At 40.0% G+C, this 24,598-nt stretch overlaps 1 protein-coding gene across 8 annotated transcripts in view; it reads right to left on the bottom strand.

The window, feature by feature from the left end:
- Positions 1-24,598, bottom strand: part of PTPRQ (protein tyrosine phosphatase receptor type Q) — a 196,382-nt gene that overhangs the window by 162,663 nt on the left and 9,121 nt on the right. For 7 of the 8 annotated variants that reach the window (XM_042850788.2, XM_065559792.1, XM_065559795.1 and 4 more), the window contains exons 5-15: positions 23,219-23,436; positions 18,851-19,037; positions 18,436-18,720; positions 16,720-17,004; positions 14,409-14,678; positions 10,756-11,016; positions 8,824-8,954; positions 8,494-8,623; positions 6,339-6,489; positions 5,561-5,667; positions 4,881-4,978 (exon numbers count right to left, since the gene is read on the bottom strand). In XM_042850788.2, the coding sequence (XP_042706722.2) occupies positions 4,881-4,978; positions 5,561-5,667; positions 6,339-6,489; positions 8,494-8,623; positions 8,824-8,954; positions 10,756-11,016; positions 14,409-14,678; positions 16,720-17,004; positions 18,436-18,720; positions 18,851-19,037; positions 23,219-23,436 (2,123 nt within the window). The remainder of the gene's footprint in view (positions 1-4,880; positions 4,979-5,560; positions 5,668-6,338; positions 6,490-8,493; positions 8,624-8,823; positions 8,955-10,755; positions 11,017-14,408; positions 14,679-16,719; positions 17,005-18,435; positions 18,721-18,850; positions 19,038-23,218; positions 23,437-24,598) is intronic. The other variant, XM_065559816.1, reaches the window with a different exon arrangement.

Below are 24,598 nucleotides of genomic sequence, written 5' to 3'. Positions count from 1 at the left end.
CTCCGGTCTAGAGAACAGGGTTGCATCAACGCCTTTGGGGGTGGAGGCACAGGGGGTCCAGAGCGAGTGGACTCCCTGAGGGGGCCCATGGCGAGAAACAGGTGTGCTAAGGCTCAGAGAGGTGCAGCTCCAGGAGGTGGAGGGGCCTGACCCCGAGAGGAAGTGGACCTCCGAGAAGGGCTGTCTCACTGAAAGGGGCACCCCCCACGGACCGCCAAGAGTGGGCACGATCTGTGAGTCCGTGACAACGGGTTAGTGTAGCTGCAAGGGGGTTAGCTTTGAGCCTGGGCTCAAGCACGGGCTTACACTGCATTGTAGACATATCCTAAGAGCAATCTTAATACAAATAATAACAATAGTAAAAGACTTTAAAGTACATCCTCTGCCCTATTTTAATCTGCATTTGAAGAAGCAAAAATACTTGTGTGGGGAAACTGAAGTCAACAGAAAACAAGTCTATGTTCTTTTCATCATTATAAAACTAAGGCTTCACTCCAGTTAACCTCCCTCCATCACTCTATATTTAAAGAAGGAAATAACTAAGATCCAGACCCCTATCCATTCCAAATGGGGCCAACACAGAGTTTTATCAGGAAGCGGGGGGTGGGGGGGGGGGAGGTGATTTGTCCAGATCACCGCCACCTGCAGAAGCAGCAGAGAGGAATTGGCCCTCATACACCACAGATCCACAGACCTCTGCACAAATTTAGGAAGATTTGCTGGAACCTAGGGCTATTTGCATTGAGGTCCTATGCGTCTGCACCATCTCCAGAGCCACCTGCCCCCTCCAGTAGTAGGAGTCACCTAGGTGCCACCAGACTCCTTGTTGTTTTTGTAGATACGGACTAACACGGCTACCCCCTGATACTTGACTCCAGTAGTAGAGCAGCTTCACAAACACTAAATTCACTATTTAACAAAAGAGAGAAAATGAAAACCCTGTTTTATAGCAGTATTTCCAAAGGGCGGGGTGTCCCCCCCATGCAAGGACTGGCTCATGGGGTGGGGCGGTGTTGGGAGCGTACAAATTAAGAGAGGCAGGCCTTTAATAACACATGGTGGGTTTCAGGGGGCCATGAATTAGTTCATTTTACTGAAGTGGCACTCAGCATTCATAAGTTTGGGGAGCACTGCCTTATATGCTGAAGTGGCAAATTCAGTTATCTTCAAAGAGTTTATTAAACAGCTGTGGAAGGAATTTGAAATGTCTTAACCTTTCTACTTCTCTTTCCATTTTATTTTCATGTTTCTTACTAATGTATTGGTATTTATACTACAGCAGTGCACACAAGCCCCTGTCAGGATTGGGGACCTGTCATGTATAGGCACCAAATAAGATGAGGTCCCTGCCCCTGGTTATCTGTAACATTACAGAAATAATTACTTTCCCTTTTAACAAACAGTTTAATTTAAATTTATGAAACTACAGTATATTATTTTATCATAGGGGTTTTTAAATAGCTTGAAAGAGTAATGGCTAAACAGTTCACTCAACACCTTGGCAGCAGTGTAGAGCGATGTAGTTGACTCAGTGGCTGGCATGACTTTAGGAGATTCATTTCCCAGGCAGATGGAGCTCAGTAATGGCTGACAGGTGAGGTACTTGTGCTCTAAAGGAAAATAACAGTACACTTTAATAGCAAACCCAGCTAGCTGAGTCACAGAGCAGTACTGACCCCAGTTTTGAAGGAGACCACCTACCAGCCATTTGGATTAGAGTGAAGATGTAAAGAATAAGAACTACCTAATGGGTAAAAGAGCAGGCCAAGAATTAATGGATAGGATCAGGCATATAGATTTACTTTGGGCTGGAGCCAAGTACTTCAGAGCTCTTGGTGCACCTGGACCAAAAGAAAAAAATCATATAATATTCTTTAAAACTGGGATTTTCAAAGGAGCCTAAGGGAATGACACCCAACTCCATTCATTGGTATGCTTCAGCAGCTCTATCCTACTCCAAAGCCGTATAACTGCTTTCTGTCACCACAGAGGGATAGCACCATTGCACTGGATCATACCAACAAACGGGATTTGGCCACATAACTCCCACAGGCTTCTTTGAAAATCCCAATGTAGATTCCTAGGTAGTTTCAAGGTTTGTGAGACCAGTCTTGCCCTAGTTCCTTCCATGGGCATTGAAAGCCCTGCATACAATGAAACTCTGCAGCACAGGAGAGCAAGAGTTAAGAAGCACATGAAGGAAGTCTGAAAACACATGTGCCACAGAGCTGTGCTCTATAAGAGCCCCTTATGCTTTAGCATGCATGGTTTTTGAGGGGCAAGAGTTGGGCCAGGGGAAAGGAAAGGAAAGGTAGAGCCACAACTGCACAGATCCACCAGCTACTTTTTCAAGACAGGTGGGCTCGGGGGTGACGAGAAGTATCACAGGAGCGAGAGAGATCTGAAAGCACAGTAGTACAGCCAGGAAGTGGCTGGGAGTGCGGATTCCATCCCCTCAGACCCTTGTGTATCTCCCCAGCACAGTGCCTGTTTCTTTGGGCTTAACTCCAAGGACAATGTTGTTTATTCATGTGAATTACAAAGAGTGGCAAAATACTAAAAGCAAAGTAATGCATTAAAATATCTACATATATATATGAAACAAGAAAGCACATTTTAAGTATTATCTTCACTCTACAAACTACTATACATGTCACGGAAAGATGGTGAGCTGGGATGATTAATTTTAAATGATTAGTAAAATGATCCCAATTATGCAGGTACACTTTGCTAAGTAACCAGTCTACTGAAGTCTTTCTCATTAAAGTTTTACACAATCTCATTTATTCAGGAAAAACACTGTCTAACATGGCTGCCTCCTCTATGATTAGTCAAACAATAATACTGTGTCACAGAGATTAATATTAGTGATTAAAATTTTTTTCCATATGATTTGGCAAATACACCCTTGCCAAACACATACAAACAATTTCAAAAGCACATCTCAGCTGGCATAGAAAATCAAAGAGAACTTATTTTAAAAATGAGTAAAATACTATGGGATGCATGAATGAATTGTGCTGTGGCTGGGATCACTGGCCACTCTCAGTAAGTCAGATTGATGGTGTACACTGTATTCTTACTCTAGTGGAGGTACCAATCCAAGAAACTGCTATATTAAGAAAACTCAGATTATAGGACGTCAGTGTCACATGTCAAATCTGAAACCTTAGTGCAAATATAGAGAAAAATCCAATTTCTAATATCAAAGGGCACAAACTTCTCTTTTTAATTATCTAAGAGAGCTTTGTATCAAAGGGGTAGCCGTGTTAGTCTGGATCTGTAAAAGCAGCAAAGAGTCCTGTGGCACCTTATAGACTAACAGACGTATTGGAGCATGAGCTTTCGTGGGTGAATACCCACTTCTGCGGATGCACAAGAGCTTTGTATCCAACTTCTCAGATAGAGATAATCCCCATATTATATTATAGGCAGAGTATTTAGTGATGCCTGTATGTAAAGTTGCCTAATATTTTTCATTATAATCCCCTGTTTAAAGTTGCTTATAAATGTGCCAGTTTTTAATTGTTTGGGTTGAAATTCTCCATGCTTGGTTTCTGCCTCAGATTACAGGAGTTTTGCCAATGTTGATTCCCTCCCCCGCCACCCCCACACAAAACTGTTTCACTGAAGAGGTGCTTTGGGGGTTTGGAGCAGGGACTTGACATTTGGCAGAGATGGTCATCAGTAGAGCCTGGTAGAAGCTTGCTGCTACAATCTCTGAACATTCCATATACACTAAATATGTTCCCTAGCCCCACTGATCTTCCATTTGCATTTAGCATGCTCACAGATCCTTACAGCTCCCTATATAACAACTACACTGAGTATGCTTCTAACCTCACAAAACTCCCTACGTGTCATTTGCATTACACATTCTCCTAGCCCCAAATAGCTTATTATACGTTGACTGCACTGAGCATGCTTCCAGGCCCCATTGCACTTCCATCTGCATTGAACATGCTCCCAAGTCCGATAGACCTTGAGTTCCATATAGGACACAGCAGCAGCATCAACAACAAGAAGAGGGATCCTGACCCCTCCTTGGGCAGGAAGGAATGATGAATTCTACTCTTCTGTCTTCCATAGCCTGATATTAATATCTCTGTGCACTTCATAACCCTTATCATATTGAGAAGAGCTTCATGACCCTAGTTAGGAGGCAGGCAAGTATCATTCTTCCCATTTTACAGATGGGGTAAAACAGATGTTAGTCAAGGACTCTTCTGACAGAACCCGGAACAGAAACCTGTATCTGATATGGCAAGTCTCATCCACTTGGCCACACTTCTTTTCTCTTAGTCTCTAAGGTGCCACAAGGGCTCCTCGTCATTTCTGTCAGTTAGTGTTTAGCTTAAGAGGTAGGGGTCTGTGCTGTGGATCCACACTTCTTTTCAGAATGAATGTGCCAAATATATATGTTTGGCTATGCTTTCATGATCAACAGCAAATAAGCAGAAGGTTATAAGAAGAGAAAGGATAGTCTCTTGGGGTTAAGGCACTGTATTGGGCCCCAGGAGGACTGGATTTTATTCCAGGCTCACCTAGAGACTTCTTTTGTGATGTTGGGTAGGACCCTATCATAATACACGTGCACAGAGGGCCCAAATTAACATTGCATGGGTAAACTTATCAGTAATTCTGGCCTTCCCTTACTTTTGAGTGCTTGAGTGCAATCTTAACATACTTTTAACATCATTTTATGTATGATGCTAATATAAAGATAGCTGATTTTCCTCAAATGACAGTAATCCTTTCACAAATTAATGTGAACTAGAAAGACAAAATTCCCTTTAGGTTTTGCAGTATATGGTCTATTTCACTGAGAACTGAAAAGGATTTAAAAGGCAGCATTAATTTTTACACATTATTTATCTCACCTGAAACATTTCAAAGCCTCCTCTTGGCAGCTTCCAAGACAAATATACGGTGTTCTCTTCTTGTCCAAAAACCTGTAAATCTAAGGGTGGATCAGGATCTGAGGTAAAGATAGACAGAGATACATAATATAATATCAGAATATTCTAGACAAGTTTAAAGGAGAATGAATTTTATAAACATTTTTAAATACATATTTACATTTCATACTAAATATGAAAATAACATTTACATTTCATAGCTCAGAAGAATGAAGGATAGACTGAATTCATTCCTACATGTTAATAATAGATCATGTTGTTGCTTGAGGTACAGTGTGATAAAATAACTAGTAAATTATAAAAACAAAATTGGTTTAGGGAGATGAAAGTAATGCAAAGTTCTGTAGAAAAAGCAATTTTATTTACATTATTTTATTCTAATTATTCACACCATTTATCTAACTACATGTAGCTTCCCTTAACAACATAGAAAAAAATTATTTGTTTCTCAATATTTTCATTTATTTCATGTTTACAGCTCTTTAGCTTGAAAGGTAAGAATGTAAAAAATGTGTATGAATTTAATCATAACATTAAGATTCCTGGATTAAATAAAAATATATTTCAACCAAGACTCTAAAAAAAAGAACAGCCCTTACTATCTCCAGCCCTGACAATTAAATAAATAAGCATGAACTTACAAGTACTAATCTTGATGGTGGTAGGATGGCTTTTCTTTAATCCATTGGTAGTCACAATACTAATTAAGAAGTCAGTCCCCGGGGAAAGACTTTCAAATCTGAACATTCTACATATTTAAGAAAAACATGGTTATATTTTTAAGAATTTGGAAAACAAATATATATTATTACTGTACATCATTCACAGATTAATTATTATTACATGGACCTAATGCAAAAGTTATATGCATATGCTGCCAGCCATTGAGATTGCTTTTATATGATGCAAGTTAAATTCCTTACAGGAATCATGTTCAGATCCTGCAGTCACTCTATATGCAACATTCAGGTAGCATTAATTCATTTCAGACAGAGATGGATCTGAGATGATAAATTTTGACCCAGATCGTGACATGACCATAGGCTGGTGGGTGGGTATTCAGACCCAGGGTTTTAATTTGGGCTTATCTAGGTATAAAGCCCATTAGATTTGTTTATTTCTAAAAAAAAAAAAAAAACTGATTCATAAAAGAGGAAGAGGAAGATGTTTGTTGATCAAGATTAAGATTTTTTTTCTGTATGTAAGTGCACATTAATATTAGTGTGCAGGGTTGGACTAGATGACCTCTTGAGGTCCCTTCCAGCCCTACATTTCTATGATTCTATGAGTTTTAAACTTACCTGTCAAACAATGAATATTACATATAAATAATAATTCAGCAGAGTCTCTTTAAATATGCAATGTGACATCTGGTTATATATATTTATTTGATTGGGCAGTAAAATATCATCCTCGTACCTTACACTGGAAGATAATATTTCCTCTTTGCGGAAGCTTTTGCTGATAATTGAAATAATGTATCCATCAAATATATTTTGTGCTGATGGCCAGGTAACAGTTATTGATTCTGAGTCTTTACTGTGATTCATATATTTAACCAGGCTTGGTACTGTGTCAATAAAGAAAGCAATGTTTAAATAGCCTATTCTATCATAGGGCTAACAGCACCAATTACCCCCAGCCAAAAAAACCCACCACACCTAGTAAAGTTTGTATAGACCCTAAAATATACTTATCACAAGGATACACAGAGTAATACATACAGGACTTGATTCTCCACTGTACCATACCTCTGAGTAAAAATAATAGGGAACTGGTCACAACTCCCTGATTTACAGCCACGTGGCCCCCATACAAATTAAAACTGCAGGAGGGGCAGCTTTAATTTACATCACTGACACAAGGTCCCTCAAGGACTTCACACTAGTGGGGAATTGGCATGCTCCCTCTCTGTCTCCACTCTCAGGAGTAGCAGGAAGGATAGAAAAAGAGACAGACAGGCCAGGAACAGAAGTGGAAGGGGTCAGGAGGTGGGGTTGTGAATAGGAACAGATGGGGAAGTGTGGTGGATAAGAGGAAAGGAGTACAGGACAAGAGCCAGCTTGGGTTGGACAAGAGCAGGGGGCAGAGAGCACACAGTAGGGTCAATAACCACTACAGCACACTCCCTTCTAGAACCTTGAATTGAACCCAGGTAAGTCTCTATAGTCCTTAATTCAGCCCTATGTGTTATGAGACAGTCTTTAGTTATCTTACCACAAAAATACACCTTTTTTGTAGCCTTACAGCCACAGCTGAGTCACCCCTACTAGCCAACCAATCTCTGGAGGAAGAAGCAGCAGTACGGTGATGAGCTCTAAACCGCAAAATCATTAACTGGGGATGGTACTAGATAGTGGCAGTATAATCACTTGATGGTGATATTGGAACACAATACAATTGGCAGTGTCTTCAGAGAAGCAGCCTAAGTAAGTTATGAGTGCAAATGGGTGATGGAGTAAGGGGCGTAGGGTGACCAGATGTCCCGATTTTGTAGGGACAGTCATGATTTTGGGGTCTTTTTCTTATATAGGCTCCTATTACCCCTCATCCCTTGTCCCGATTTTTCACACTTTCTGTCAGGTCACCCTAAAGGGGAGAGAGAACCTTCTGAAACTGAAAGAGTCCTGTGGATTGAAACTAATTCCAGAAGGAAAGAAAGTTGCAAACAAACCTGGGTTCAAGTGATAAAGGGCCTTAACTGAGAGCAGGAGGTAGCTGTAAGGAAACAGAATTTAGTTGTGTGACAGAAAGAAAAAAATCATGGCAGCAGAGAGATAGACAGCAGAAAGTGTGATTAAAATCAAAGGGCCGTGACATAAGATTTATTAAGCTGAGATGGGAAATATATATGCTTCTGAGAACTAGAGTGCCTGACTGAAAGGAAGACCAACCTACTCTGGTGGAAACTAACCAGATATGGACAGCACCTAAGAATACAGACATGATTGGAAAAGAAAGAAAAACAGAAAACACAACTGATGTGAAGTCCAATGAGACTTCAATATTGCAGAAAAACATTACATAGATATTTCATAAGCCAAAGCTGAAGATGGAGATGTATATATACATATATACACACACACACAAATTCATTCCTGGTGTAAATGGATGCAACTCCAAAGGGATGCCAATGGGAATTGCACCCATGTACAGGAATCAGTTGGGTCCACAATACACAAAGTTGCCCAAATTCAACAACTGAGCAAGCAGGATCAGACATTAAAGTGAGAAATTCTAAGGCAAATTATTTTGCTTGCTTTTTCTAATGACTAGCAACACTTGCCAAGCACTGTGCAATATCAGTCACAAGAGTGGACATCTGGCAACATAATTCTTAAGATAACATTAGCAGGACCATGGCAAAGTTTAACCATACCCAAATATGCTTTTCAGAGCAGGGAAACAGCCAAAGAAAAGAGCCAAGAAGATAACAATGAAGGAAAACTTGGAAGAAATTATGAAGATGGTTGAACTAACTACCTAAGACAAAAAAGTTTCAAGCAACTGCAGGAGAATTCAAGTAATACTGGTAGAGGCAAACGTATACCAAATTATAACAGTAAGGTCTCACCTGTCTCTATTTCTTTTATTACAAGAAGGCTGTCTTTGAAACCTTCTTTTTCTGTTCGAATTGTAAAGTTGTACAGCATTCCAGGAATAAGATTGGAAAACAATGCCATTTCTTGCATGACTTTTTGGACCTACAAATCAAACGTTATAGCTTACGTATTTCTATGGAACTGCTTCAAGTTTTTTTAAGTAATAGTAAACTGTTCATTTGAAGCATCTCTGTGTTTTGAATGGGTTAATATCTGTTAGCATCAGATACAATTTATTTGACTAGAAGCAGTGCAACAGTAACTTTCTTGACTATACACAATTAATGTTCTTTAAAACATACCATGATAGTGCCTGCACAATTTGTACATGTGACTTCATACTGCTGAAAATTTCCATCAGCACGATCCCAAACAATTTGTATTGAAGTATCTGTAACTTTACCTTCATGTACATTTAGTGGAGCTGCCAGACCTAAAAAAACCAAACCACATAAAAACATCTAAATGCAATGGGCCCTATCCATCAGTTCTGCACACATAAATGCCATTGAAGTCAATGGGAGACATGCAAGTGAAGGACAGCAGGATGAGACTTTATATTGTGAGTATTTTCAGATCCCCATAGAGGCCAGTGAAAGTCTGGAACAGAAACAGATGGCAGGATAGGATCCAAGATCACATAAGGCCTCAACTGGAGTATTGTGTCCAGTTCTGGGCACCACATTTCCGGAAAGATAAGGCCAAACTGAACAAAGTCCAGAGAAGAACAACAAAAATGATAAAAGGTCTAGAAAACATGACTTATGAGGGAAGATTGAAAAAACTGGATTTGTTTAGTCTGGAGAAGAGAAGACTAAGGGGGGACATGATAGCAGTTTTCACAGACATATAAGGTTGTTACATGGAGGAGGGAGAAAAATTGTTCTCTTTAACATCTGAGGATAGGACAAGAAGCAATGGGTTTAAATAGCAACAATGGAGGTTTAGGTTGGACATTAGGAAAATCTTCCTAACTGTCAGGGTAGTTAAGCACTGGAATAGTTGTGGAATCTCCGTCACTGGAGATTTTTAAGAGCAGGTTAGACAAACACCTGTCAGGGATAGTCTAAATAATACTTAGTCCTGTCTTGAGTGCAGGGGCCTGGACTAGAAGACCTCTTGAGGTCCCTTCCAGTCCTACACTTCTATGATTCTATAACAAACACACACATACACAGAAGCAAAAATTTGAAAAAAGAAAAGTAGGGAAAGAATGAGAGCTAATATTCGTCAAAATTCAAAGAAAATCAGTTGCTACTGATGAATTTGCCAATCTGAAAACCATATTGGGTCTGATTATGCATTTCCCTCTTGTGGCAGAGCTGGCATTTCTGGGCAGGCTAGTAAAAACTTTTTTGCCATCCACTCCCCCAAAATGTAACTAATCCCTCTCCACTAGTATCACACCAGCATGCCCAAGCCTAATCTAAGTATTGTGGAATGGGTTAGCAAGATGATACTATGGGTGGGGTTAGGTTCCAGCGTATAAGTTTTAAACAAACAATTTAATACTGCTACACAGCGATGATGATTGTGAGGCTTGGTTGAGGTGGCGAAATCAGAGGGTAGGATATTTCCCAGGGAATGCCTTACTGCTAAATGATGAACTAGCAATTGGCTGACTCATTTTTGTTAATGTAACCTCACACTCTACAAGGCAGCACGAATGGAGGGAGGAGAGACAGCATGGCAGACAGAGATAGAGACACACACCATGTGTGTGAGAGAGAGCTTTAGTGGTGAGTGTCTCCTATGAAATGATGCTGAGCTTAATTCTCATTGATGTTAGCACCTTGCAGCATTGGAATGTAAACACTATTACACATCCCCTAACATACCTTGAGATGCATCCATAAGCACAGACCTATTGATATCAGGACACAGAAAAAGCTCTGTTGATATTCATCTGATTGACTAAATAGGAATGGTCAAAACATCAATACTTTTTCCCACAAGGCCAACAACAAATTTAATATTGTTTTAATTCTTGAATTACATGCTAATTATTAGTAGAGACTTGGTACAAATAAAGCATCTAAATGAGTACAAAGACTTAAAATATTAGCAATGCTAATGTATAGTTATAGCTTTCTTTATAAAACATCTAGTGGTATGATTTAATTATGAATTTCCAAAATAGATCTCACAGTGTATCTATACTGAGTAGAGGAGATCTTGGCCTTCAAAAGCGATTTAAAGTTGTAATTTAGGAAATTACTTTTTAATTTACTTACATGTTTTTACACCAGGTACGTGATATACGGAGCTTAACGTGTTTCTACTTACTGTAGAAACATAAAAATCATATTCTGTGCCTGGGATCAAGTTTTCAATTGTTACTTTATTATCATTCTTTAAAGCCAGCGTAGCATTAGGTCCTCCTTTGCTTGTAACATATATACCATCAAATACTCCAACATCAGGTATTTGAAGAAATAAAACCACAGAATTACTAGAAATGTCATAAGGGACAATAATCTGAACTGGTTTGGGCTCTGGAACAAGAAAAAATAGAGCAAATGTTAGATGAGTTAACAAAAAGCTAAATGAAAATACAGTAACTCCTCACTTAACGATGTAGTTATATTCCTGAAAAATGCGACTTTAAGCAAAACAATGTTAAGCGAATCCAATTTCCCCATAAGAATTAATGTAAATGGGGGGGTTAGATTCCAGAGAAATATTTTTCACCAGACAAAATAAATATATATATTTATACATCCTCGATCATAAGCCGGTTCATTTATAAGTTGACCACTGCAAGATGGATACGTAAAAATGGAAATTTTTATGACCCATTCATAAGCCTACCCTATAATTCAGGGGTCGGCAAACTTTGGCTCCCAGGACATCAGGATAAGCCACTGGCGGGCTGAGGCAGTTTGTTTACCTCGAGCATCTGCAGGCATGGAGGTAAACCTAAGTAAACAAAGTGTCCCAGCCCGCCAGCGGCTTACCCTGATGGGCCGAGACAGCAACTGGTGTGGAAATTTTGCGGGGGGGGGGGGGGGGGGGGAGGGGAAGGTGAGGAGTAGGAGAGAGAAGCTGGGAGTCAGGGGTTGGCCACCCTCCCCCCACATGACCCCACCCCTAGCCCAGGACCCCCACACTCTCCCTATCCCATCCCTTCCCACCTTAGCTGGGGCGGACCAGGTGAGGATGTCTCTGGCCTGGCCGGAGCTGCTCCGGCAGGCTGGGCAGCGTGGCTGCAGCCTGCTCCGGCGGGCCGGGCCAGGCGGCATGGCCGCAGCCTGCTCCAGCGGGCCAGGCCGGGCAGCACGGCCGCAGCCTGCCAGCCCCGGAGCTGCAGCTGCTTTGGCGGCTAGGGGGAGAGCAGCGTGGCCAGAAGAGGAGAGACTTTGGTCCTGCCTCTTCCCTTCTGGCTCTGCTGGCTGTGCTGCCTCTCCTTGCCCCCTCTGTTGGGGGGGAGAGGCTGTGTCACACCTCTCCCTCTCTATACCCATTCATAAGCTGACCCCTTTCTCTGATGCTTCCCTTTTTTACTAAAAAAATTCAGCTTATGAACGAGTATATATATATATATATACACACACACAAACACACACACACAGTATAAGTTTTAAACAAACAATTTAATACTGTACATAGCAATGATGATTGTGAAGTTTAGTTGAGGTAGTGAAGTCAGAGGGTTGAAGAGGGTGGGATATTTCCCAGGGAATGCCTTACTGCTAAATGATGAACTAGTACTGGCTGAGCCCTCAAGGGTAACACATTGTTGTTAATGTAGCCTCACACTCTAAAAGGCAGCACAAATCGAGGGAGGGGAGACAGCACGGCAGACAGAGAAAGAGACACACACCCTGTGTGAGACAGAGAGAGAGAGAGAGAGAGAGATGTGCATTGCCCCTTTAAGTACTCTGACCCCACGCTAAGTACATTGCCTTTTTAAGTAGATCAGCAAGTTGAGACGGCAGCTGCTGCCAGCAAGCTCCCTCCGTCCTGAGCCCTGTCCTGTCCCTTCCTCCCCCACCCCCCGGCTCTATGGAGATGGAGTAAGTGGGATGGCAGGACCAGGGGGGAGGGGGACACCCTGACATTAGCCCCCCTACTCCCCTCCTCCCCGCACAGCAAGCAGGAGGCTCCTGGGAGCAGCTCCAAGGCAGAGGACAGGAGCAGCACATGGCAGTGGGGGGGAGGGACAGCTGAACTGCCAACAATTGAAAGCCTGCTGGGCAGCTGCCGCACAGGGAACTTAGGGGAGCAGGGAGCTGGTAGGGGGGCTGCTGGTCCACCCTGGTTCCAAGCCCCCACCAGCTAGCTCCAATGGGCTGCTCTTTCTGCAAGCAGTGGACAGAGCAGGCGGCTGCCAAAAACGTTATAAGGGAGCACTGCGCAACTTTAAATGAGCATGTTTTCTAATTGATCAGCAACATAACGAAACAACATTAACCGAGACAACTTTAAGTGAGGTGTTACTGTACTACAATAAATCTGAAGCAGGTTTTCTGAGAAATATGTTCATATGGCATAAAGTGATAGCTACCATAATAAGATACAGTATCACTGAGAAATAAATAAACAACGAGCTCTCATATAGCATTTTTCATCAATAAATCTCAAAGCACTTTATAAAGGAGGTCAATCTCACAACAGTTTAGTCTACAGAAGATGTCATATTAATTTCCTTTTCATTCATAATTCCAGTAAGCAGTGAAGAACCAGTATTTGAAACAAATTTAGACAAATGAACTTATGGACTGTAAAATAAGTCACAGAAGAAGTGCCAAGTAAGCCTACATTTCACTGGTAAGCGATCTTTACATCTTAGCATTCTTGCTCCACAGCTGGTGCTAGCAGCTGTGAAAAGTACCTTTTGTAATTTCTTGGCCTCTGTAACTGGAATGAGGTATTGGACACCATGCTATGCCCAAAAAATGACAAAAATCTACCAAAAAATACTGTAATCAGTTATATTTAGTGTGATGATGTCATTTTTCAGCTGTCTATATTATACAGCCCTATCCCCCTACACCAGGGGTTCTCAAACTGGGGGTCGGGACCCCCCAGTCGTCCATGAGGTTATTACATTGGGGGTCACGAGCTGTCAACCTCTGCCCCAAACCCCACTTTGTCTCCAGCATTTATAATGGTATTAAATATATAAAGTGTTTTTATTTATGGGGGGGGTCACACTCAGAGACTTGCTATGTGAAAGGGGTCACCAGTACAAAAGTATGAGAGCCACTGCCCTACACAAACATACACATATTAAGTGTGAACCTTCCACATTCCTTACATACTTGCTAAAAATCTATATTGTACCAGGACCTTCTCTATCTCCCAGGAAACTAAGTATAACAGAGAAGATCCTTAGATAAACAATGTGCAGTTTTTACCTCTCATAAATTACGTGCACCATATTTCTACTTATTAGCCTTTAATTCATTTCCCTCATCCATTTACATCTTTGTCAACATACTCTTGCTGTAGCAGCCTACATAACTCCTGGCATTTTACTTGGACTAACAGCCTAACAGACCAATATACAGATTATCTAACCCGAACCATTCCTGTATTTCGTCACCCCATTTCAAATCCACAACACACCCAATCTCTTTTCACGGTGGGAGTAAAGTGTCTTAGCTGGTCCCCATCTCTCTCACACAACTGCATTCAGTGCTGCCATTGCACGGCTAAGCATGGTTATGATATAATGCTGTACCATTTCCATTGACTTGTGCTATGTAATTCTGATGCTCTTAATTTAAAGACTGTGCCTCTGACAGTTTACATAAATGCATTAATCTCTCAATTTAGGCCCAGGATTGCCAGGCAAAACTACCCTATCTGCCAAATCATTTATGCTAAACAACAATAATAATAATAAAAAAAATCTGTTAATCTTTATAAAATTTTATCTTACTTAGGGTGCATTGAATGGTCTTCAGTTCACTCATATTTCCATTATTCACAGTTGCCACTGATATTTCATAAGTCATGCCAGGAACTAGATGATTAATCTTAAATCTATCTGTGGAGTTTAATAAAAACTTTACAGTTTCATCCACATCTGTAGTAGGTTTCACTTGAATGTAGGATCCAAGGCCCTCTTGTGGTACCTTCCAGTGAAGAATTACACTCTCTTCTTGCACATCCTCGGGATGAATAATAACATTGCTAGGTGGACTGACAGCTTAAATAAAGACAAAAAATTACAGTGTATAAATACAGGTTAAAGGTATTGTCCATTTAGTAACCCTTCCTAATGCAATCCTTTGATTTTATGTTTTCTTTTGTGATACTTGGATAAGACACATACATAACCATAGCAAGAGAAACCTCTAAATCTGTACAGTGCTTTAATCAAAAGAGAGGTTATAGCAGATTGTACACTCACCTTCTGTAGTTAATGATTTTTAAATTGCATTCTTTCATATAAACTGCAGTTTCTTGTTGTAGCTCTCCGTGGTTTTATATTGTAGGATGGGGTGGGCAAGTGGAAACATTAAGGACAAGGCTTGAGGAAGTGGGAAAGATGGGAAGGGGAAGTTGAGCTATCCAGAATGTGTGAAAGGATGAACAGTACTGTGCTCTTTGTTTCTGTGCTGTTAAGTCTCCATATAAATATAGAAAATGGATGGTTTAATGGTGACTGGTATCTGAAAAGTATTATTTATTACTAAAAAGCAACACAGGGTCCTGTGGCACCTTTAAGACTAGTATTTTATTAAAATTGCTCCAGTCATCCTTTGTGGCCACCTTTACTCACAATCAGTAGTCCCCTACTCTGCAAGTAGTCCCTTCCATTCCAGTGGAAATAGTTACAGAGTAAAGCACTAAACACTGTGAATGAGGGTATCAAAATCTGACCATTAGTATAATCATTGGTCTATCTTCATGTAGGTCAAATGAGATATTTCTGGGGGGATGGGAATTCCCCCTCAGCTGGGACTCTGTTCTGTTCCCTATACTCTCTCCCCTCTCCTGCTCCTACAGGAACCCCGGGTCTCCCTCAACCCAGGAGTCTCCCCTCTCTTACCAACACAGTGCATGAGCCAGCGCTGCCAGGAATTAAGTTCTCAGCAGACTCTCTGGCACTGCACCGAACAGACTCCCAATATGCCAGGTCGCAACCCCATTTGACCTGACCGTCCCTCTGTCTTGACAGAGGGGTGACCAAGCCAAATTTGAGTGGCATTGTGACCCTGTGCACCAAGTCACAGCGGCACTCACTGAAATTTGGCTCTCCAGCACCTCCAAGGACTGTTTGGGTCAAATTTCAACTGCATTGCAACCACACAGCCAGAGTAACGTTCTGGACTGCATCAGAAGTAGCTGTCCTGATTTAGTAAGGGATCGCTGCTTAAAAGTGGTTGAGTCATGGCCCCCTTGTTCCACAGCCTATGGAACTTTAAGCAAGTGTCAAGTGCAAATTGCAAAAAATCCTCCTAATTGGTGCACTGCTCAGCTTTGCTTAAACTTCACATTCATCATGTTTTTATGTTCAAAGCTACACTGGAATACATGGAGATTTAGCCATTTTATTATCATTAAATATATGAGCTGTGTAAATAAATATATATAAACCATTATGAAGTTTATTTAGCAAATATTAACACAAGACACTGGGGAAAAAAGAGGATAGATACACTCCCCATCTGGAAAATTAATGAATGATAGAGGCAATTTAGAGAAAGAGAATTTGCCTGGCTTGCCTCCAAACATGTACCAGTAAATCACTACACCTCTACCCCGATATAACGCGACGCGATATAACCCGAATTCAGATATAACGCGGTAAAGCAGCGCTCCAGGGGAGCGGGGCTGCACAGTCCAGTGGATCAAAGCAAGTTCGATATATAACGAGGCTTCACCTATAACGCGGTAAGATTTTTTGGCTCCCGAGGCAGGGCCGGCTCCAGGGGTTTTGCCGCCCCAAGCGGTGGGGGAAAAAAAAAAGCCGCGATCGGCTGTAGCTCCCAGAGGGACCGAGGGACCTGCCGCCGAATTGCCGCCGAAGAGCCCGACGTGCCGCCCCTTCCCCTTGGCCACCCCGAGCACCTGCTTGCTCAGCTGGTGCCTGGAGCCAGCCCTGTCCCGAGGACAGCGTTATATTGGGGTAAAGGTGTACTTATATAGTACCAATTAACAGTAACTTTGTGCTTTCTATTTTCAATTTAAATGGAAAAGATGTATATATATATATGTATGTATATATATATATGTGTAATTACCTGTCGTAATTAATATAGGCTTCTCACTGCAGCTTAGAGATCCCTTTTCTGCTACACTCTGTAAATATATCTTGTACTGATGATACGGCTTGATGTTTCTAATTACCATTGAAGTGGTGCTTTTCTGAACTGGTAATTTCTCCGATGTGTTCACTTCAGTGTCCAAAATAGTGACAAGATAGTGATGAAAAGATGCATTGGAGGAGTTCTCTGGAGGGTCCCACTGTAAATAGATTTCTGTTGATGATACATGTGTAGCCTCTAAACTGTGAGAATGTAATGGCCCTGATGACAAAATTAAAAAAGGAAAATAAGAAAATAGCTTCTGGCAATTTTTTAGTTATTACTTATTAAAGATATAACCAGATAGGCAGGGGTGGGAAGTGGGTGTAGTCTCTCCACCTCAAACACACAAGTCAGCAAACCTGAGCCAGTACAGAGGAGGGAGTAAAATCCACCAGGTATAGGGCTGGTACACCTTACTTCCCTCTGGAGCAATTTGGTTCCTGCTCTGCTCCTAGGGAAATGCAACCATGCCTTGCCCCTTACTCATGATGGTTTGCCAGATGCTAATCCAGCCCAAAGCGTCTATCCTTGTTTAATCGCTACAGATTCTAACACCACAGAGATAGGAACTTGAAGGATTTCCCCCTGCAATCAGTTTTCAAAGATCAGACCAAAAGTCTTTTGGTTTGGAATAATCCCAGATTATATGCAGTTGATTCCCTATATAACGATATCCTCTCCTTCTAGAAGCTTAATTATCTCAGTTGTTTCATATATCTAATTTTTACACCTAAAATGTTTATATCTTTAAAAAACCATTGGACTTTACATTTTGGAACAAAAAATATAATTTCATACTTTTTTTTCTATACTACTTTCAAAAAGAAGGTACAAAATGATTGGATTCAGACAGAAATTAAGTTGTAAAATATGTTCCTCTACTTGTTGTATCATTCTTTGGCAGACTGAGTGGTTTTGAAGTTTTGTTTGTGTCTCTGAAGTAATTTATTCTTAATGAGATTTCTCTTTGACTCACCTTTGATTCAAAGGAATTAATCACCTTTATCCAGTGTTTGCTAGTGTTCACTGGATGTGTTCAGTTAGATTTTGGTACGACAGTAGATAATTGGGTTATACATTTGTCTCTATTCCATTTAGCTTGCTCCATTGGGTCAAAAATAACTATAGTGTATTTCAAACTGTAAAATTTGTATTCGCTACATAGATATGGATATAGCAATATTTCCAAAAGAAGTCTTTTCCTTGAGAATTAGAACCAGTGCAATTTTATTAAATCATGGTGGTCAAATGGGTGCTTTTTCACCTTTTACTGAGCCTGGCCCTTATCCTTTTGACTTCAATGGAAGTTCTAGGTGCAGAATGATGATGGGATTGAGGTTTTGAAATATTTTTTAAATCAGAAGTTAAATCCCTGACCTTACAGCTAGTCACATTTTAGCCTGTTTTCTACTTAAGCCCTATGTAAACTCCTCAATCCTTTCACAATCTGTTCCAATAGTGCATTTTAGCTATGGATTAAGATCAAGATTTTGAACACTAAAATCTAGCAGTGTTCATATCCAAGATTTCAGTTCAGCCCATCTCTAATTTTAGCATGTCCATGAACACAAAACATAGTGTCTTAAAAGAAAAAAATATGAAAAAGTCAATGATTGAATGGTTATTATTACTGTATGTTTTGTAACTTACTTGTCTCTACCATCAGAACTGGACTTAAGTTAGTCTGTGCCCCTCTGGGGCTCCTTGCTGATAGTAAAACCCTATAGAGGCGACCAGGAGACAATTGCACAATTGTTGTGCGTGTTGTATTTAGAGGCAAGCGCTCAAAATGTTGTTCTGAATCATCAAAATAGTATTTAATTATAAGTTCAAATCCTGATTTAAGCCAGTCATTCAACTCACTCCAAACAAACACAGCTTCGGTTGTTTTGATGTCTTGCACGTTAAACACAAAGTTTTCTGGTACAGAAGGTACTGAAAAAGAACACCAAAAATTTAGAATAATTGATAAATATAAAGGCTGATTTTTCTAAAATTAACATCATTAATGTAGTTTTACGGGGAAAACACACGTTCAGGTAAAGACTGAAAGAAATATAGTTACATTCATATTCGCAAATATATGGCAAAGATATATAGCAGAAAAATCCTGTGAAGAAATAGTTTGGACCAGTTGGATTTTGCTGAAAAGCACAGCAGTCAGTTTCATTCTCTAGTATCAAGGACAAGGACGAGATCTCAGCTTTTCCAAGATAAGGAGATCCATCTGTCCACAAAAAGTGACCTTCTTCCTGCAATAAACAAAAAATACAGGAAATATGTTTTTAAAGTTATGCCGCTGAATTATTACCATTCATCTTTTCTACAATATAGCTGACATATCTTGAACAGTTGGTATTTACATCTTGCACTTATTTGCACAAATTATTTATGTGGGACATTTTGAATTATTAAACTATATAACCCTAACTATGGTGTTGCCACTCCACCATAACTATGATGGAAAACAGGAAATTATATTTTATGATAAAAGCTACATGAGGCTAATATAGAGGGATCAATAATTTAAAAAAATCCTCTAATAATCCTAGTAATATTTATGAAGCAACTTAAAAAGTGTTGTATATCACAGAAAAAAATTAATGGTGATCACCTGCTCATAGTTAGTTTTGTTGAAAAAGTTATATCTCATTTCTGGAAATGATACTGGGTAGTCAATCATTTGAACAAATTCAGGAAAAAATTTTTTATCCTGCAAGCTTGCCTACTGTAAACAAGACTTTGAGGACATTTAAAGCAAATGAAATTGTTTTTCTGGGGCCAGTAATGTTCTCAGTACATATCACAACATGATACTGTTGCTTTCATTGCAATGCTCAATGTTTCCATTTTGCCGTGGTTTAAAGCAGGGGTTGGCAACCTCTGGCACACGGCTCGCCAGGGTAAGCACCCTGGCGGGTCGGGCCAGTTAGTTTACCTGCCGCATCCACAGGTTCGGCCGATCGCGGCTCCCACTGGCTGCGGTTCGCTGCTCCAGGCCAATGGAAGCTGCGGGAAGCGGCGCGGGCTGAGGGATGTGCTGGCCGCGACTTCCCACTGCCCCCATTGGCCAGTGGGAGCCACGATCGGCCTAACCTGTGGCAGGTAAACAAACTGGCCCGACCCACCAGGGTGCTTACCCTGGCGAGCCGTGTGCCAGAGGTTGCCAACCCCTGGTTTAAAGGGTTAGAGGAAGATTTTCAAAAGTTCATATGACAGAGCTAACTTTCAATTACTTTCACCTAACTGCCATTTGTGCCTTTGAAAATTTCCCCCATAATGTTAAAATACAACAACTGAAATTAACACATTTACAATTAACAATAATTGCTAATAGTGTAGCCAACTCTTGTGATTTTATTGCAAGTCTCGCAATATGTGGCATTTTTCTTAAAGCTTCTGGAATCCTCTGATTAAGTGAGAATCTCAGCTTTCATTTTTTTAAACAGGTTTCTAGCCTTTAGGGTTTTAGAGAAAAAATGGAAAATGTATCCTAAAGGTGCAAAAACCAAGAGGCAAATAAAAAGAACCCAAAATATGGTGGGTTTTTTAAATCTTTTTATTTTAGGGGGACTAACTCATGATTTTTGAACATTTGAGGTTGACAATACTATAAATACAAAAATCAAGTTTTTCTAAATTTCTCAGAGTTCATATGACAAACTAATTGCACTAGTAACACACAAAAATCTGCATACTGTTTGTACAGTGTAAAGACACAAAGTATCCGGGAAGAAAGATCAGTAAGGTGCTTGAAAATCAAGCAGGTTCATTATTATCTCTTACCATTCTGAAAAGAAATTACTCATCTAGTTAATTAAACTGACCAGACTCCCACAAACGGAGAAATGCTTGTAAAGATAATATAAACAGCTGGTTAACTGTCAAATTCCAAACTGATAATTAACTCTTTCCTTGTGTAAACAGAGTTGATTAAGTAAAATTCAAATACTTCTTCACAATATGTAGTAAATATGGAAATAACATTTACGGTATTTGTCTTGTGGAATACCTTTGTCTTTTATGGCATTTTTAAAATGACATTCTGCCTATAGTACCAAGGTAACTTCAATTAACTTCAGCATTCTAAGAAAAATTTTACTTCTTTGTACATATATATATGTAAAACAGAAAATAACATTACATGAAGAACACTTAATTAATGTACAATTAAAGTTTCATATTCATATATAAAGACACTAGACGGTGACGTTAGTTTCACATAGTAACATTAATTCATCCACACTGCTCATTATTATTATCATTTACAGAATGACAATGTGCACGGTGCTGCACAGACAAAAGACAACACACCTCCCCAAGAAATTTATGATTTTTTACTGTATTTTATTTACATATATATTTGGTCACCTAATGTGAATGATACTGACCCGCACAGTAAAGCACTTGAGATCTACTGATGAAAGCACTATATAAGAGCTAGGTATTATTATTATGAGTAATAGTAATTGAAAATTGTATACACAGGAGAATTAATGTTACTATGAGAACCTTACCTTTCCTTACTTTTTTGTGTTTAAATACGTAACATCAACATTGCACTAATGTTTTTTTTGCTTTTGGGCCCAAATCCTCTCACCCAGCACAGGTTTTTATTGTTCTCAATTTGCATGTTATCTTGCTCTGACATTGTTTGTGCACATCTACTACATTATTTAACAATGTTCACCAAAAAGAAATTCTGTGTCTATGAAATGGTGTCCAGTTAAAAATAAAAACTACTTAGGTGCTATTTTATTATTAGATTTTTATAGATAATGTTTTAAAACAATAAATAAATAATACAAAGTATTTTGACTCTAAATAAAAACAGATCCAAGACTCTTCCCAATTAAGTCCAAAACCAGTTTTACTTTTCTCAAAGAAATACAACATGCCTCAAGAAGAAAACAAATCAAAAACCCCAGAACTCCTCCAAATCATTTTATTTTTACACAAAGCAAGCTTCGGCCCAGCCTACACACACTGGCTCCCAAACCTCTGGCAAAATGGCTTCTACAAAAGCTATGTTCTTTGGCTTCCTGCAGAAAATCACTTCCAACCTGGCACCCCAGTAACCTTCCTCAAGTGGGGGTTCCACACTTCAGAAGGCGGAAGTGAGTAATTTAATACTATCCAGTCACCCTAACAAGGCCTGCTATAAAGGGGCGAGTTCAGAGAAGGAAAGGATGGCAGAAAGGCCTGGGACAACAAAGGGGTGACTTCCCTGCACCAGGCTGCCTACACAAACACAGCCAAGACACTGAAGCAGTCTGCTAAGTAAGGGCCCAAGAACTGCCCTGACGGAGGGCAAGCTAAGGAGGGCCAGTGAGGAACAACAGAGACCTCTCAAAAGCCCACACCAGGAGCTCGTGGCAGGGAGACAGGGAAATAATTTTAGTGTCCAGCTACTCCCTCCTCCCTCTCTTGGTCTATCCACATACCCACATTGCAGAGCCCCAGCCTTGCTTGAGACGGTGTTACCTATCAGCTCTGTGTTCTTGGGGAACCAGGGCGCAGTCCCCAGCCTGATTGACTCACGAAACATCTTCCCCCCCCCTCCCCCCCCAGCCTCTGCTTGAACCAAAGCCGATCAGAAGAAAGACTTACAAAAAACAATGAAAAGGCAGGGAGAGACACACCTAAACCCCTCTGGACAAGGGTGACAGGATTAAGGAAACTCCCCTAGCCTCATTTGCATCGGAGATGGGACAGGAAGGCATCCCTATTAGCATACAGAATGTAGAACAGAGATTCCAAGACAAGAACCGCACGGAACTCTAGGACCAGAAAAGCAGGGAAGCACTGCATGATGGGGAATCTCTGCTCAAGATGTTAATGAACCCACGCCTGCACACACCCAGCTCAGCAGTTATCAGACCAATTCTAGTAATAAATTATTTTATTGGCATCCAAAATACTGAAGCTGCCTAATTGCATTGTGAGCTCCCTTAAAGGAACACTGCCCTGATCAGTTCCTATTGTCTAGCCTGAACAAAACAACTTTGGTGTACTCCCTTGAACCATCAGTTTACCCACAAACAAATCTAATGTTCTCCCTTTGTTCTTTCCCTACAAAAACCCCTACCCACGCTCAAGTAAGTGCTCCGATGCCTGGATCCAAAATCTGCATCAGTTCCATTGGGACTTCATCTTCTCCTGACTGATCGTGCTGGGGGCTCTGCCTGTCTCCAGCACTCTGGACCCACAGCTACCACCACCATCTGGGAACCCTAATTTATTTGCAGAATAGGCAATATCCTACTAATCACCACTCAAAGTAATAACCAATGGGAATGAGTGTTTTTATTTAAAAATCAACCTACTATAGTAAGTTTTAAATCTACAGAAATTTGATTATACATATTAAAGTTCTCCTGATAAAGAAAAATCTATTTTAATAGGGAAATAACAAAAGATCAAATATACTTACCTTCATGTCATTAAGACCTGTCCATAACATGATTATTTGATTGACTGTCTGGAGGTAAGAAGATATAAATATATGTTCTTCTTCATTCTGTATGTCAACAAGGTGTGCCCCTATTGAAGACAATTCACAGATTTGTTGTGCCATACTCCATGGCTTGCTTGATTTGCTCATTTTATAGCAGCTGCCTTTGAATGCCAGCCATCCTTGTGAACACAGACCTATGGGTGAACAAATACATTATTTCCAAAAAGTTCTCTACCAGTAATGATGATGTTCCATTTAATAAATCTTAAACAAGTCTATAAAGTATGATGACGTTTAATTAAAATTAACAATATTGCCAACCTCAATCATTCAAGAATCATGAATTAGCCACCCCATAGCATAAGATTGCCATACATTACAAAAAAATGTTTTGCCTTCTTTTTTATTTGCCTCCTGGTTCTGAGACTTTAGAATGCATGCACATCATGTTTTCTAGCTTTTGTCCATAACCATGATGATTAGAAACTTTTTTTAATGAAAGCTGAGATTTTCTTGCAATCTCAGGATTCCAGCAACTGGGGCTTTAAGAAAACCCACCAAATATTATGAGACTCATAATAAAATTGCGAGAGGTATCAACACTGAAAATATGTACTATCTTTATTCCTTAAATTTGCTGCAAGTAATAGGAATATTAAAACGTTTTATCAATTATTCAGTAACGTGACTGAGTTAAAATTGAATTTGTTCAGTTAAATAAGGAGAGTGGTTGTGTTATTAGACTTCTCCAGGAAAGATATTCATTGGTTTCTAAAGATACATATTTAAAAGTTTTAAAAATTGCTAACATGTATTTATTGTACACAGTGTATTGGGTTTGGACTTATGTTTATTTAAACATATTTAATTTTTTCTTTTGTGCTGCTAAATAAATGTTTTTTAAAATTTTAAATAGTAACACCAGATTATTAAATTAAAGGAATGGTGCCAGCCAATCAAATAGTAGCTCCTATAGAGTCCTGTTTCATTCAAAGCATGCCTGACAAAATACTCGTGTCCACTACTTAGCTAGGTTAGCCATGCATGCATGTGCAATGTAACCTACATCCTCTCTGAATGTTGGCATACAGTGCTACAAGTTTTTAGCAAACAACATGTCAGAAACCATATTGCGTAATTCCACAGCCAATAGCTGACCTATTAAGCCAAAGTGCCTCAAAGCACTTGGCAAAATTGGGTAAACATGGGTAGTTCAATATTTCAATAGATTTAAGTCAATTTGCATGAGAGGCACTGTGCTCTAATCACAGATTAAGGATGTGTTTCCAGGTCTGCCACAAGCTTCCTATGAATTCTTCTGCAAGTCACTTTCTGATCTTCTTTTATGCCCATCTA

This window comes from Chrysemys picta, chromosome 1, assembly GCF_011386835.1.
Source record: "Chrysemys picta bellii isolate R12L10 chromosome 1, ASM1138683v2, whole genome shotgun sequence".
Classification (NCBI taxonomy): domain Eukaryota; kingdom Metazoa; phylum Chordata; order Testudines; family Emydidae; genus Chrysemys; species Chrysemys picta.
The sequence above is the reverse complement of the archived record's forward strand: the minus strand, read 5'-3'. Positions and strand labels throughout refer to the sequence as shown.